The following is a 17,224-nucleotide window of genomic DNA, read 5'->3' as shown; positions in this document are numbered from 1 at the left end:
AGTACAACAATGGCAAGGGAACATCACTTTTACTAAAATTCAAACAAAAAGGTCTCCATAAACTTCCAAGAGTACTAAACAGTATCCAACAAACAATGCAAATGCTAATTAACTGAAGAATAGTTTTAATGTGATTTTTCAACTTCATCATAACATAAATGAGGAAAAGTGAAAAGAATTCTGATTAGAAAAAACTACTATCAACACTGATAGCACAAGCAAAATTCCCAAGTCTAGCTTTTCACATAATCAAAAACGAAAATAAGTAGAGCAAAACCATTAGAGCCTAATTCATCCTCCTAATAAGCTCATTAATATAATCCTCGCGATTTCCGGCGTCACCACCCTCCACATAATGGTTTCTTTTCTTCTTCAAACCTCCAGATGGAGCACTTAGTTTAAATGGCCAGAGAAAATTGTTTGCCTCCTTGAAATGAGGACCCACAGTCATGATCTCATGAATTAAATCTTCCACGCAAATAATTCCAAAACTTCCTAGAGCCTGCAGATATTGAAATCAATACATCAATATGAATGCATAAATTGAAGGAAGATCTAAAGCAACTGATGAATACGTAACACCTACCTGTTCAACAATAGAATTATCAGTCAGAGCAATCCTCTGCTTATTCAATTTTCCATAACCCCTCTTGTAGATCAACTCCCTTACACTTTTAAGATTAGGATATCTACAAAATAAAATCAAAGCCAAACACACATAAATGCTCCACAATAAAATTAGGTCCATTAATTACTTTCCAGAACTGGAGTAAAATTTTCAGGCTTGTGCTGCATTTAATCGAAAACATTGTTCACATGAGAACCAATGATTAATAACAGCATATGTAAATTTCTCTTAAAAGGTGTGGTGGATCAATCTGCCTTACCCATAAGTAACATATGGCTCAACCCTATGCAACATGCTCATGGTTGCTTTGTTCACTTTGAGAAACACACCGTTAAATATCTGTCCAAGAAATTTTAACAAGTTAAGACATTTCCGAATATACATGGGATTAGAATACAAGATACCCACCCTACTGGGGCAATAACTGGGTGAAAGGCCATACTATTTAGTTGTTTATTTTTAACATAAAAATGCCTGTATATATTACCTGTCTCAGACGCAGAAGTTGCAAAATTTTTCTGGTCTTTGGATCCATTGCATTGATACTGTCAAGGTGCAAACAAAATTAAAGAAACAAAAGGATGCCAGCAGTTAACACACATTGACAAATATCATCATGAAGGAAACAATAATCCATACTATCTTTGTATTTAAAACGGCAACAAAATCTCAGTAAGCTTACCCACGGATTCGGATGATGAACAGCAGTTTGGCCTCAGGTTCAACATAAAAACCTCCTTTCAGCTTGGCTTCTCTTTTCAAGGTTATCAACTCTCTTTCCTGCAAAAACATAACCAGTATAAAACACGTCATAAATAAAAGATATTAACCAAAAAAAGTATTCTAGTAATGCATAAAATTATGTTGCTACCTTTTCACTGTATTCTTTAACATATTTCTCAGCCCTCTTGTAGATTATCTTTCTACTTTCAGCATTTTTTTCCTTCTTTATTTTTAGTTCTTGGCTCTTTGCCAAAGCCCATTCCTCACTTCTCTTCCTTTTCTTTAACACAGATTCAGGGACAATAGCTCCTGCCTTAGTTTGTTCAGCCATTTCTAATCACAATCAATCAGATTAGCCCAAGGCAGCAAATCAGAGGCTCATATGACAATTTACTGGTGTTTCAAAGAAATACAGAAAAAAGATCACAGCACCAGTTGCAAAGAAACCCACTTACAAATCATCCATATTTCAAAATATAAGACTAACTTGCGTAACCCTAAAAGAATGGAATGGAATGCAATCAAATGCATAAATATCCTAAAAGTCTTGTAAACTCAAGAAAAAGTCCATGAACAAGTACTACAGGACTATAAATAAATACTTTCTTATTTCCTAAATTAATTGTGAGCTAACTAACGAGACAGGTCTCAGTCGAGACAAGTGAATTAATTGGTCACATAACTTTCAAAAAACAAAAAAAAAAAAATAAAGATAAAAAAACCACTAGAAGCATAAAATTAGCATCTCAACAAGCCATAATCCACGCCTTAAAAAGCAAGATCCAATTTTGTTTTATATCAAAATGAATAAAATAATCGAGACTGAAACACAGTTTCTAATTGAAAATAAACCTTATTAAACCCTAGTACCTATGTGTAAATTAGAGGATAGTAAACAAATCAAGAAGCACAAATAGAAATGCAGATCAAACAAAGCAATATTAACAAGCAGCAAAAAGGAAGCATAATTTTCATGGGTCGGTCTTCACTCTTACCTCCTTGAAGCAGAGAAGAAAGAAGCAGCCAACGAAGAAGCACCAGAGGAGCAGCAAGCGACGGAGGAAGCGGAACACAAATAAGATGCCCTTCTCCTGATCCCAACGGCGTCGTTTCCGAGATTTTGAAATGGTGATTTGGTCATTTCAGCTAAAAATTAGGTTTTTGGAGCATTACTCGTCCGGGCCGGGTTTAGCATTTTTATTTTGGTAAATGACTAATTCCTCCTCAAGTTTGATCATAATAACAACTTTGTCCATCTTATTTTGTAAATATATTAATTAGTCTTAAAGATTTAATCTTGTTAAATTATTTAGTGTTTCCATTCAAAAAATGTATTTTTCAGTAAAAGTTAGGGGGTGTATATGGGTCAAATTAGAATGGAAATTCGATCTATGGAGCAGGACAGAAATTCGATCTATAATATTTGGTTTAGTTTATAAGTTGAAAAAGTACTTAAAATAAGTCCAAAATATAATTAACTGCGTAATTAAAATTACTTTTTGATCATTTTTCAAAAAAAATTAACCACATACCAAGCATAGCTTAATGGTAAGTGCATTTTAATTTGACAATAGATCCAGATTTAATTATTCCCTTCCCCAATACTGAAAAAAAAAAAATCAAGTAAAAGACTATGTTCTATCCGTCTCTCTCTAACTTTTTCTTTTTTGTTTTCCCGACCATCTTCTTTGGTTGAAAGTGGTTTTTTTTTAATTTATGTTATTTAATTTTCTTTCCAATGATTTCCAAACTTATAATTATTTGAAATAAAATTTAGATTTAGTCTCTTACATGATATATCTTAAGTGTTTTTATTACTTTCTTAGTGGGGTTATTATTTTTCCCATTTCATGGGTTTCCTCTTTATTGAAGAGTTTTTATTTGGATCTTTCAAACATTATGAATTGTTAGTTGTTTGTGGTTGGAGCCTTCAAATCTTCAAGTCCGGGTAAGTTTCTTTTACCAATGAAGCCTGATAGTGCAGTTTATTCCTTCATTAAAGTTTAATGTATTAACTCTTCTGTAGGTGTCAGTTGTAATAAATTATCGAAAAAACAATATTCGGGATAATATTGTAGAAGGTTTTTTTTTTATCGTCCTATTTAAAAATGGACCAGTTTTTATCCAGAAGATTAATCTCTTCTGTCAAGATTAAGAACATCTTCAAATAGAAGATTTCAATTGTATTTCTTATGTCTAAAGGAATATTACGATATACTCAACTTATATTCATTATTAATGCATTGTTAAGTTTTCAAAATAAAAAAAGAATAGAAGACTATGTTATTCTAATAATTTTTAAAATATCAAACATTACTCTAATTTTTAAAATACTTCAATTATCTATTTAATTAATATTTCATTTTTTATTGTGATGTTTGATTCATTATTTATGTAAACGGATCCAAATATGAAATAACTAAGGTAATTAGGGGTGTATTGATTATGATTGTGTTAGATTTTAAAAAAATTGTTGAGTTTAATGAAATTGAATGATTTTCTGAGATTTTTACATATTCTATTAGAATTCTATATAAAGTTTTTAAGAAATTAGTGATATTTTTTAGACTTTATTGATTATGATGAAAATACAATGATTTTTATATACTCAATTAAAATTAATTCAAGGACTTAATTGAACAAATTAAAAGGTTTTGAGTCCAATTAAAAAATTTGAAGTTTTTTCTTATTTTTCTATATTTTGATTGGCCAACTCAAAAAATTTTTCAATTTAATATTTAGTATTTAATATGGATATCGATAAATTTTGAAACCTAATCCAATTAATAAAAATTTAAAAATTAATATTTATGATAATGACCAACACTTTTGAATCTTTATATATCTAAAACTATTTAGCTATATATTTTCCTTCCATTCAATCTCAATTCTCATCTATTTTATCTCTACGCCTTTTTTCTTTCACAATGATTTATCTTATTTTGTATTGATTTGCTTTACTTCTTTCGTGTTCTCTCTTCTGTTCAATTGCGTAATAATCTCAACTATGTAATCATCTCTTTCTTATTAGATATACAGGTTCTTGGAGAAGACAAAGAAAAAAAAAAAAAAAAAAAAGAAGAAGAAAGGCGCAAAAATAAGGAAGTTGAACCAAGAGAAACTGAGGAGAAGAAGAGTCACTAAACTAATGAAAAACTAAAAGGTTTATCAGGTGAGGGGATTAATAATAGGCTACGATAATTCGATGCCTTAGAGTCAAGAAGCAGATGTTAAGGTTTCGGAACATGTTAAGACTTTTAAATTTTACATTGTACATTCATCTGGATTTTAGTTTGATTCTTTCATCTCCCAAGTTGGTTGCCGCTTTGTTCAGTTGTAATTTTTTTTCTAATTTCTTTGATTGAGTTCCAGTAGCTGGACAGCGGTTGAATTGATAGGTGATGTGAGAAAATGCATCAACTTGTAAGAAAAATAACTCATTTTGTTGCAAGCTTCATGAAATTTAGTTCAGTTCAAGTAAAACAAACCTCTAGCAAGAGAGTGCTTGGAATAAAGCTCAAAAAGATACAATGTTAATAACTTATATGGCTTCTTGGATGGTTCTTTTAAGTTTTACCAGTCTTTCTAATCTCTTAGCACTTTATTATTAAAGCAAAGTAAATTTCTTTCCAATCTCTTAGCACTTTCTTAAAGCTAAAAATTTACTTTGTATTCTTCCAATATTAACTTTTGTTTCATTGCAAGGTTGACGATGCAATGGAGATTTAGTAATCATAAATAATAATTTTTTTCGAAAGGAAATCTTTAAATATGTATAAAAGATTCGGTATATAGACTATAGAGACTTCATATATTTCCCAAGTAATGCACCAAGGAAATCTAACGATACATGGTCTTTGTTGTTTGATTAAGCTTGAATCATCTTTTATATTTATTTTTTTTATTTTTTTTACTGATTTTAAATTTTTTTCTTATTTTTAATGTCAAAAGTTGATAAAATGACAACATATTTAAGCAAATCATTTGCTATTTGCATTTTTTTAAATGATATTCTTAAATTTAGATTTAGATAAATTTAAAGATATTTAAAACACTTAATTAGATAATTTAGAAAATTTTATGTTAATTATTTAATCCTAATCTCTACCAAAAATGGAGCGTCTGTACTTTCCTACTTGGTTTGTACTACATTGGTCAATTGATAGCTAAAACACAACTGGTGCATGTTTTTTCATCCATGAATATTATATATATAATTTGATTAAATATTTATTTTTTAAAAATTATGAAGATGAGTGAATTCGTGAATGTTTAATGTTAAAATGCTAGGAATCACATGAATTATTAGAAGTTAGTGTTAATCCAATTAAAAAACCTAATTAATGCCGTTATCGTATTAACTTCTATGTTAACATGGAGTATGTATAGCTACAGAATGCTTATTAACTTCTGTGTTAATATGGAGTGTGAATAGCTAAAGTACCGAGCATAAGCATTTAAGTAGAGTGTATTGGATTAAGACTCAATTAGATTTTAAAAGATTTTAAAATTCCAATAGTATTCAATATGGATTTTCATGGACTCTATTAAAATTTTGTAGTATTCAATTCAAACTCTTATAAAATCTATAAAAATCTGATGGTATTCAATTATGGCTTTTTAAAAGTCTATACAAATTCGATGGTATTCAAAACATTACTGATATAGAAAGATTTTATAAAATTATTGATTTCATTGGTTTTTAAGGTGCTAGAAATGAATAAAAGAGTCATTCACAAATCTATCATCCAACCCAAAGATTACAAAAATATTTTAAAATCTAATAAAGTCTTATTTTAATACACCTCTTAATAAGGATAGAAGCGGCACGTGTATCTACGAATTTTGAATTTGTCACGACCCATTTCCGTGGGCCGGACCGGCACTAGGGCCCAGGTAAGCTTAAGGCCCCCGAGGCCCGTAGTAAGCCTGAAACACTAAAAATTTACTATCTCAATATAATATTAAACATTTAGTCCATATGATTATGAAAAATAAACCTCAAGATTTTATTAAATCTCGGCCCGAATTTATCGGCTACAACATTCCACAGTTCGGGCCTAATTAACAATGCATCACATTTACAATATGGATTCACATAATTATCTCGTCTATAATAATAAACGATTAAAAGTATACAAATCCTACAACTGCGGAGTCACTAACTGTTAGTATACATAGTAAAATAATTATGGATCTAGGAAAAATTGTTTATTGCCCTGCGCCGAAGAAACATAGCCTAAATCGGATTAAAGGAAAAACCTACTTCCTGAAAAATCAAACAAGACATGTGAGTTTTCTAAGGAGTAATAATTATTGCACACTACACACAGTCACACAAATGTGTACACATATTAATCTAGTCATCCGACTAGTTATATGCTCACGCAGCCAGTCACACAAATGGCATATCACCAGCACTCACAATCATAACATCTTCATATAATCACATCAAGTGGAAATTAGTCAGTGGCGCCACCTGAAACCCCAACGAGCCGTCCTCACACATGGCTCGCCCTCTCATACATGTGCACCAGGGAGCCGATCCCCCATACGGCCAACTGGTTTAATCCTCACTGACCAGTCCTCTCATTGTATTTCCATTCTCTCTTTTCTTTTCCATACCAACAGGAGGCAACCCGGTGGTCTCCATCCAATCTAGATCATCAAGTGCTCACAACAGGAGGCCACCCTGCGGGCTACAATCAAATCTAGATTATCAGGTGCGCAACAACAAGAAGCCATCCTGTGGTTTTCCACATAATCCATATCATCAGGTGCACACGGGGGCGCCGATCTCCCATTTTCTCGGCCGACGGTCAAATATCATATAATATTCGGATCCATATCACAAACCGTCCTCACAAACCCACGGTGGTCCACTTCATCCCAATTCCACACAAACAAAGCATAGCATTATCACAACACAATTAATCAAACATTGCAATCAAATGCAGACATATTAATCAATTAAACATCGTAATGCAATGCACAATTAAACATCCAAAATCAATGCAAATAAATAAATAAATAGTATTAACAATAATCAACAATAATAAAATAAATAACAATATTAACAATAATAATGAAAATAAATAAATAAATATGTAAATAATTAAATGAATAATAAAGATAGTAAATAATCAGAGCACTATATTTATTATATACCAAATTATAGAACTAATCTAAATAAACTTATTAATTATGTTGTTAAATAAAAATTTAGTCTAATTTTTATCAAAATTTCGGCAGCACCTCCCAAATCTTAATTTATCAAATTTCGATTCTAACCGTTAACCAACTAAAATTCGCCTTACTTCTCTTATGCACAATCGGCTAGTTTTAAACTAATGGTTATCTAGTTAACTAATTAACTAATTCTAATTTATTCTTTCTCCTTAAATCACCTAATCATAATAATAATCATGTAATTTATTTGACAATGTTCTAAACTAATTTACAATTACATTATTCTAAAGTCCTAAACCAGTTAACAAATCATGTTCGCTATCCAAATACGCACACTAATCAATCTAATTTATTTACAAAAGACTATAAATGTTCATATATTTTTAAGTTAATCCAATAAGTTAATTTCTTGTTATTCAATTTAGTCTATTTAATAACTCAATTAAATTCATTAATCAATTAATTCTACATATATAAAAATTGAGAATTGAGTCTTAGAACGTACCCATTGGGAATCGGGCGACGATTCCATGATCAGCGCGAAGAGAAGAGGATTCTGTCTCTCGGGGCCTCACCGGAGTGCCGCCGGCCGGTCACCGGACCGCCACCGCCGACCGCCGTGCACGGTGGTCGGAAAATCGAACTTGCCTGAAACTGAGCACTCTTTACACCATTAGACTCGTTTTTCTGCCAGAAGTCCGATTCCGGCGTCGGTTGAGCGAGATCAGTTCCTCTCGTTGGTTGAAACGGCTCGCCAGGGCATAGAGTCGCCACCAACGTTGCTGCCAATCCATGGAAGAGAGTCGCACTCGCCTGAATCGCAAGCCGGAGAAGGAGGGAGTGAGATCAAGCGTGGTCTGTGGCGAACTCGATGGCGCTGAGTTATGGCGCTGCTGTCGTGATCGAAGGAAGAGGGAGGAGGGGCTGTTGCGATCGCAGCTTCCAGCGACAGCCTTTCGCGTTAGAGTTGAACGGAGAGGCGCTGTGACAAGACCGGACTTGCAGCGGCGAGGAGACATCGGCGAGAAGCTCAGGTGGCTGGATCCGGAAGGGAAGGGGAGGAGTCGCGCGCCTGGAGAAGAAGAAGGGAAAGAAAAGAAGGAAAAAGAAAAATCTAGGACATTCCGGTTTGATTCGGATCGGTTCGGTCCGATTTAGTGATTTGGTCTCATTTGTTTGGTTTGCAGGTTTTTTTTTTTTTTTTTTTTTTTTTTTTTTTATTTATTTATATATTTTTTTTTTTTTTTCAAGCTGTTTGTGTGGTTTTCGAAAGGTCAATTTGGTTTTAAAGTCCAGTTCGATTTATTTTAATTATTTAGTTTGGTTCCATAATATTTTCTCCATTTACTCAATATTAATAATAAAAATATTAATAGTAACAATATTTGGTTTTAAGATAATTAATTCATACATATTCATAATAAGTTAAATTAAGGGGTTTCGTATTATTTCTCAAAAATTTTAATCATTCTCAAATCGACAATTCCGATGATGTATTTGGGCTTAGGCCCAACTCACAAACTTGGGCTCGAATTGAGATTGTTTGATATATATATAGCCCAAATAGTTGAAAGTCGATATTTTTGATTTATTAAAAATTCGAAAGTTTTCGAAAATAAAAATTCGGGGTGTTTCAATCTCCCCCCCTTAAGACAATTCGTCCTCGAATTGAAATCTAACAGGAGACGGTAAGAATGGATACATAGGGAATTCAAAGTCATAAGAAATTACTTCCATCACTAGGGAGATAGCTCAAGAGTGGATAATATGAACCGAGGAAAGAAAAATAGTCAGGTATTCTAATTGTAATTCTATCGCCAACCATCCTATTTAGTACCTCCTAGTTAAAACTTACAAGAACTTGAGTTCATTACCTAAATCTCCAATTACTATTTTCAGTCAGCTACTGAAATCTTTAGAAAATCTGTCTTTAAATAAAACTTTTACAATAAAACCGGATTTATCAAGAAGATGCATAATATATGTCATCTATTTTTCTTAAAATTATATAATTTCCTTTGAAGATTTAAATTTTCATTAAGCATTCCTTTATGAAAACCTAACATATAGTTTACAAATACAAAACGACTGAAATTTAATTTACTTATAATAATAAGATTTAACTCGTTTAATTTACATATATTATTACTAAAACTTTTCTTTAATCAAAAGTTCAGAAACCACTACTTTAATCCATAACTTTAAGAAAAAATCGTCTTGTAACTTTCATTGTCTATTAGTATCACAGGGCGACTTGGGCTCACTCTCTTAGTTCTACCTATATGTGTCTTGTTTTCCCTATAATATTCTTATTATAGATGGGTGCAATTATTAGATAGCTCATGATCTAATGACCTCACTGTACCGCCAGTTATCATGCCTCTATAAAGATTTTTAATGCTTTTAACTTAACTATCAATTTCGCTTTAACTTAATCTGTCAAGTTGCCCTAAAACTTATCAATAAAATTGATTTTCGTAATAACACCTTTTGCTAATTTACATTCCAGCTCTCTTAACTCTTTCTTTCTAATAACCCTCCTTTCCACCTATGTTGCTTATCAGTCCACTATGAAGATGGTAGAGTACTCTTATTAATTATTTCGTCTGTTAATTATCGTTAATCGTGATCCATCTAATCACCAACATTTCAATCTAAAACTTATTACTCACTCTCAATATACGCTTTCATCTAATACACAGCAATACTAATGTCTTAAGTCCTAACCTAATGCTATCCTTTCCATTTATTTTGCAACCTAGCTTCTAAACTAGAATTGTCTCCTCAAACCTTTCCAATGTTTATGTTCTTACTTAGCCACTAACTGTCTACTTTACTTAATATCATCATCACCACTTGTCTTATTCTTCTTTTCAAATCTTTCTAATTTTACTATCCTCATAATCATTTCATTTTATGATCTAATCCAATTGGCCCCGTGATATAAATAGACAACTTTTAAAAATAATTTTCTATATGAATAATCAATTTCACATTATTTATCATAACACAATTTTGAATTCAAAATTAAAATGGGGTTTTAAATTTAAAATGTCAGGTAAATAAAATGAAAACAAAAATAAAAGGTTTATATTTTTTGAATAAACTCTAAAGAAATTCAGTAGCTGTGTTGAAAACTAGACACAAATTTCTAATTACCTCAAAGTTATTATTTATGTTCAGGAATCTACCATACCAATAAAAATCCTGCTTATTTTCTACACTATCCTACTCACTGACAGGAATAGAGTTCACATGAAAAGTGGTGTACTGGGTGATCAGGCCAATCCACCACCATCAGGTATTACTCTATTCCCTAGCCTAAGGGTTGATACCAACTCTAGCCCCTATAGGTATTGCGATGGATTTATCTTATTGTCTATTTTTCACTTCAAACCTCTAATTACTTCCTTCGTAATCATAGATCTACGCAATAAGTGTGGATTTTCCCACCTCATAGGGTCTAGTGCGTCCACCATCCCTAGGGAGGAAAGTCACAAAGTTTCCTTCCTTATGTTGGTTACGGCCGATCCCAACATAAAGAAATTTCCTATACTCCGCAGTTGTGTCCTAAAACCTTAACCTAAGCTCTGATACCAACTTTGTCACGACCCATTTCCGTGGGCCGGACCGGCACTAGGGCCCAGGTAAGCTTAAGGCCCCCGAGGCCCGTAGTAAGCCTGAAACACTAAAAATTTACTATCTCAATATAATATTAAACATTTAGTCCATATGATTATGAAAAATAAACCTCAAGATTTTATTAAATCTCGGCCCGAATTTATCGGCTACAACATTCCACAGTTCGGGCCTAATTAACAATGCATCACATTTACAATATGGATTCACATAATTATCTCGTCTATAATAATAAACGATTAAAAGTATACAAATCCTACAACTGCGGAGTCACTAACTGTTAGTATACATAGTAAAATAATTATGGATCTAGGAAAAATTGTTTATTGCCCTGCGCCGAAGAAACATAGCCTAAATCGGATTAAAGGAAAAACCTACTTCCTGAAAAATCAAACAAGACATGTGAGTTTTCTAAGGAGTAATAATTATTGCACACTACACACAGTCACACAAATGTGTACACATATTAATCTAGTCATCCGACTAGTTATATGCTCACGCAGCCAGTCACACAAATGGCATATCACCAGCACTCACAATCATAACATCTTCATATAATCACATCAAGTGGAAATTAGTCAGTGGCGCCACCTGAAACCCCAACGAGCCGTCCTCACACATGGCTCGCCCTCTCATACATGTGCACCAGGGAGCCGATCCCCCATACGGCCAACTGGTTTAATCCTCACTGACCAGTCCTCTCATTGTATTTCCATTCTCTCTTTTCTTTTCCATACCAACAGGAGGCAACCCGGTGGTCTCCATCCAATCTAGATCATCAAGTGCTCACAACAGGAGGCCACCCTGCGGGCTACAATCAAATCTAGATTATCAGGTGCGCAACAACAAGAAGCCATCCTGTGGTTTTCCACATAATCCATATCATCAGGTGCACACGGGGGCGCCGATCTCCCATTTTCTCGGCCGACGGTCAAATATCATATAATATTCGGATCCATATCACAAACCGTCCTCACAAACCCACGGTGGTCCACTTCATCCCAATTCCACACAAACAAAGCATAGCATTATCACAACACAATTAATCAAACATTGCAATCAAATGCAGACATATTAATCAATTAAACATCGTAATGCAATGCACAATTAAACATCCAAAATCAATGCAAATAAATAAATAAATAGTATTAACAATAATCAACAATAATAAAATAAATAACAATATTAACAATAATAATGAAAATAAATAAATAAATATGTAAATAATTAAATGAATAATAAAGATAGTAAATAATCAGAGCACTATATTTATTATATACCAAATTATAGAACTAATCTAAATAAACTTATTAATTATGTTGTTAAATAAAAATTTAGTCTAATTTTTATCAAAATTTCGGCAGCACCTCCCAAATCTTAATTTATCAAATTTCGATTCTAACCGTTAACCAACTAAAATTCGCCTTACTTCTCTTATGCACAATCGGCTAGTTTTAAACTAATGGTTATCTAGTTAACTAATTAACTAATTCTAATTTATTCTTTCTCCTTAAATCACCTAATCATAATAATAATCATGTAATTTATTTGACAATGTTCTAAACTAATTTACAATTACATTATTCTAAAGTCCTAAACCAGTTAACAAATCATGTTCGCTATCCAAATACGCACACTAATCAATCTAATTTATTTACAAAAGACTATAAATGTTCATATATTTTTAAGTTAATCCAATAAGTTAATTTCTTGTTATTCAATTTAGTCTATTTAATAACTCAATTAAATTCATTAATCAATTAATTCTACATATATAAAAATTGAGAATTGAGTCTTAGAACGTACCCATTGGGAATCGGGCGACGATTCCATGATCAGCGCGAAGAGAAGAGGATTCTGTCTCTCGGGGCCTCACCGGAGTGCCGCCGGCCGGTCACCGGACCGCCACCGCCGACCGCCGTGCACGGTGGTCGAAAAATCGAACTTGCCTGAAACTGAGCACTCTTTACACCATTAGACTCGTTTTTCTGCCAGAAGTCCGATTCCGGCGTCGGTTGAGCGAGATCAGTTCCTCTCGTTGGTTGAAACGGCTCGCCAGGGCATAGAGTCGCCACCAACGTTGCTGCCAATCCATGGAAGAGAGTCGCACTCGCCTGAATCGCAAGCCGGAGAAGGAGGGAGTGAGATCAAGCGTGGTCTGTGGCGAACTCGATGGCGCTGAGTTATGGCGCTGCTGTCGTGATCGAAGGAAGAGGGAGGAGGGGCTGTTGCGATCGCAGCTTCCAGCGACAGCCTTTCGCGTTAGAGTTGAACGGAGAGGCGCTGTGACAAGACCGGACTTGCAGCGGCGAGGAGACATCGGCGAGAAGCTCAGGTGGCTGGATCCGGAAGGGAAGGGGAGGAGTCGCGCGCCTGGAGAAGAAGAAGGGAAAGAAAAGAAGGAAAAAGAAAAATCTAGGACATTCCGGTTTGATTCGGATCGGTTCGGTCCGATTTAGTGATTTGGTCTCATTTGTTTGGTTTGCAGGTTTTTTTTTTTTTTTTTTTTTTTTTTTTTTTTATTTATTTATATATTTTTTTTTTTTTCAAGCTGTTTGTGTGGTTTTCGAAAGGTCAATTTGGTTTTAAAGTCCAGTTCGATTTATTTTAATTATTTAGTTTGGTTCCATAATATTTTCTCCATTTACTCAATATTAATAATAAAAATATTAATAGTAACAATATTTGGTTTTAAGATAATTAATTCATACATATTCATAATAAGTTAAATTAAGGGGTTTCGTATTATTTCTCAAAAATTTTAATCATTCTCAAATCGACAATTCCGATGATGTATTTGGGCTTAGGCCCAACTCACAAACTTGGGCTCGAATTGAGATTGTTTGATATATATATAGCCCAAATAGTTGAAAGTCGATATTTTTGATTTATTAAAAATTCGAAAGTTTTCGAAAATAAAAATTCGGGGTGTTTCAGAATTAATATAATCTGTCATTGTTCTGGCTAAACCACTAGGCTCCATGAGCTATAAGTAACGAACTGCGCATCAATTTTAAATTAATATAAAATTGCCTCCTTGCGCGAGCTTTGGCAATTGTTGCAAGTCCTGGTTAGCGGTGATTGTCGGTTTTCGTTATATATATATATATTTTAAATCTACGATTTTCCGATAAGACTTCACCGTTCAGTCAAAGGACGAAAAATCTGTGGTCTTCTGACTACATCGTGATTGTTTTGGGAGCACAAGAATACTGCCGGCGACAATGGCCATTGCAGGCCTTTCATGGAAAAAAAAAAGATTTTGGAGAAGATGACATATTTACTTTTTAGTCCCTCATTATTTTTCAATTGTTCAATTGGACTCCAAAACATTTTAATTTATTCAATTAGATCTTGAAATTAATTTTGATTAGATATATAAAAATCACCGCTATTCTATCAAAATCTTTTAAAAAAATCTAATCAATTTCATAAAACTCTACATAAAATTCTAGTGGAATATGTGAAAATCTTAGAAAGTCTTTCAATTTCATCAAACACGATAATTGTTTTAAAATCTTACACAATCTTAATCCAATACGCCTCTAAATATAAAATAACTCCAAATTAATTTATATAGTTTTTTTTTAAATAAGTTACGTAATTCTATAAAAATTATATTTTATATACATGTGAACAGCCGCACGTGAAAGCACGGATCAATCACTAGTAATAAGTAAAGTTAGAATATAGAGCGATAATTACTAAAAAGTTCAATTAAGAATTGAAAAATAATACCCGCTAAAGAGGTGTTTTTGTAATTAGGCTTTTGTAAATATTTTTTTTCCACCGATTTACTTTACCAGCAGTGGACAAGAAAAAACGTGACTGGCTTGTCCTTTCACTTATTTGCTTCTCTACGATTTTTTCCTAGGTCAATCCAACGGCTCAGATAATATCTCTAAGGCCGAGACGGTAATAACTTTCTGTCAGCAGTCAGCACTCGGCATTCATTGCAGTATGCAAAATTTGAATAGGAGACGATAGATAGCCCCAACCTCTGTATTCCGGACCACAGCCAATATTACTGATGGGGAGGCGCTTTTTGAGTTCTCGGTTCGGAGCAAGATTTCTCTAAGTTAGATCTGAAGGTAATTTCTAAGTTTTATGAGCTTTTATTATTTTCTTTTTCAAGGTAATTTAAATGATGCAATTTTTTTGTTATTTTTTTTATATTTTATATTGTTCTAATCTAAATTTTGAAACAGATCCCATTAAAAAGAATTATTTTTATAGAAGAAACTCGTTATACAGAAAATTTATGGCGCATGAAATTGTTGGGAATTAACTTTTTTTTTATTATTTTTTCGAATTTAAATATTTTATTTTATTAATTTTTGGTAGGATACACTCTTTGAAGAAAAAGATGAAGAAGCTTTTATTGATGTGCAAAGTTAATGTGCTGTTATTAAAGAATCAGTTTGAAAATTTTTCTACAATCGACATGGGTGGAGAAGGGAAGATTACAAAAATATTCCGAGTTATATAGGTAAAATACTCATTATTCTGTATAATATTATTTTCTTTAATTTTCATTTAATTTTATATTATCAATTTATAATTTTTTATAATTTAAGAATATTAATTTACTGCCTTCTATTTTACATACATGATGTTAATTTCTCTCGATTTAAGATGACTTTTGAGTAGTCTTATGGTTATTGAGATCTTTATTCCGCGTTTAGACTTACTTTCAGTACACTGCTATCAAAATAAATTGTTATGGATTTCGAATTGCTGTCTTAAGACTTTCAACATGATCGTTGATTCAGGGACGGCAGGGACGGAGGGAGTGCACGACGTATGAATACGATTCGAGCTTGTAATCGCAATATTAAAAATGAGGTTAAGGCACTCACGAGGGAAGGAGATAAAAAAGAGCTGTCGGCCACGGCGTCAAAATTGCTAGGCCTGTATTGGGAGTATTTGTTTCTTTTTCATTCTGTAGAGGTTACAGGTAAACGCTGTTCAAGCTTGCATGCACGATATCAAAGATAGGGTTAAGGCCCTCATGTCGATTTTGGCATTAAGCGTGTTATGCCTCCGTTGAGAGCATTTCTCTCCTATCCGAAATTGTAAGACAAATGAATGCAATTTGAATTTACATTCGCGATATCCGAAATTGTAAGACAAATGAATGCAATTTGAATTTACATTCGCGATAATGAAAACACGATTAAGTCTTTCGAGAGAGAAAGGGATGCCCTCATTGTTAGGGCTGTTGGTTTTTGCGATTAGAGAATACATGTTGTATTGTTATGTTATATCATTTCATTTAGTATAATGAAAATACTGTAAAGTCTTTCAAGAAAGAAAGGGATGCACTCATTGTTTGGGCTGTAGGTCTTTGTGACTGTGGAGAATACATGATGTATTGTTATGTTATATCATTTCATTTACTATAATGAAGACACTGTTTAAGTCCTTCAAGAAAGAAAGGGATGCCCTCATTGTTAGGGTTGTTGGCCTCAGCTATAGTGGAGAATACATGTTGTATTATTATGTTATATTATCTCATTTGGTATGGGTTGAGATATATATGATTTTCATTAATTGTGTGGGCTTTGAGGGGAATAATGTTTTATTAATTATTTCTTTTAGTTACAATGTTTATTAATTCTATTTTACTTGCTATATATTTTTTATTTTCTTTTGTTGTTATAGTTTTTTTTATAATAATAAAGTAACGTGACTCAATGAATGTAGGCATATCGTTGAACCATGTAAATACTCTTTGCTCTTATTTTCCGTTTTATCTCATTCTATTTTTAATTATATCTATATTTCTTTAAATAATTTAATGGCATTATTAAAATATCAAATATCAACCATCTTCTAGTATGCATATATAGTATTTGACTAAATGATCATTAAATGAAATTTAAATATAATTGAAACACAAACAATATATATATATATATATATATATATAATTCACTTGGAGGCACATTGAGGAGGTAGAAAATGCCAAGCAAAGCGACTGGAAAGAGAAAGAGAAGCAAGAAAAATGGTGGAGGTGGGTGCAGGCACAGGTAACTGCCAAAT

General features: G+C 32.7%; 1 protein-coding gene and 1 long non-coding RNA gene across 2 annotated transcripts; one reads left to right on the top strand and one right to left on the bottom strand.

The window, feature by feature from the left end:
- Nucleotides 1-84: 84 nt before the first annotated feature.
- LOC105636212 (large ribosomal subunit protein uL30y) lies at nucleotides 85-2,505 on the bottom strand. The gene is made up of 7 exons (XM_012219419.4): nucleotides 2,347-2,505; nucleotides 1,500-1,684; nucleotides 1,311-1,408; nucleotides 1,116-1,173; nucleotides 888-967; nucleotides 587-689; nucleotides 85-502 (listed from the first exon to the last, which is right to left on the bottom strand). Exons 2-7 carry the CDS (start codon nucleotides 1,680-1,682, stop codon nucleotides 287-289), a joined length of 738 nt encoding a protein of 245 aa, XP_012074809.1. The 5' UTR covers nucleotides 1,683-1,684; nucleotides 2,347-2,505; the 3' UTR covers nucleotides 85-286.
- Nucleotides 2,506-15,111: 12,606 nt separating this feature from the next.
- LOC105636211 (uncharacterized) lies at nucleotides 15,112-16,732 on the top strand. Its single transcript, XR_001046950.4, has 3 exons — nucleotides 15,112-15,270; nucleotides 15,524-15,668; nucleotides 15,952-16,732. It is a non-coding gene; the product is annotated as an uncharacterized LOC105636211 (long non-coding RNA).
- The last annotated feature ends 492 nt before the right edge of the window (nucleotides 16,733-17,224 follow it).

The sequence above is a fragment of the Jatropha curcas genome, chromosome 2 (genome assembly GCF_041381405.1).
Source record: "Jatropha curcas cultivar XTBG-Jc1 chromosome 2, XTBG_Jcur_1.0, whole genome shotgun sequence".
In the NCBI taxonomy this organism is placed as follows: domain Eukaryota; kingdom Viridiplantae; phylum Streptophyta; class Magnoliopsida; order Malpighiales; family Euphorbiaceae; genus Jatropha; species Jatropha curcas.
The sequence above is the reverse complement of the archived record's forward strand: the minus strand, read 5'-3'. Positions and strand labels throughout refer to the sequence as shown.

Coding starts and splice junctions, on each gene's coding strand:
- LOC105636212 (XM_012219419.4), bottom strand. CDS start 1,682: ATGGCTGAACAAACTAAGGCAGGAGCTATTGTCCCTGAATCTGTGTTA. Junction 1,409..1,499: donor TTAAAGAATACAGTGAAAAG/GTAGCAACATAA, acceptor ATGTTTTTGCAG/GAAAGAGAGTTGATAACCTT. Junction 968..1,115: donor AACTTCTGCGTCTGAGACAG/GTAATATATACA, acceptor TTTCTTGGACAG/ATATTTAACGGTGTGTTTCT.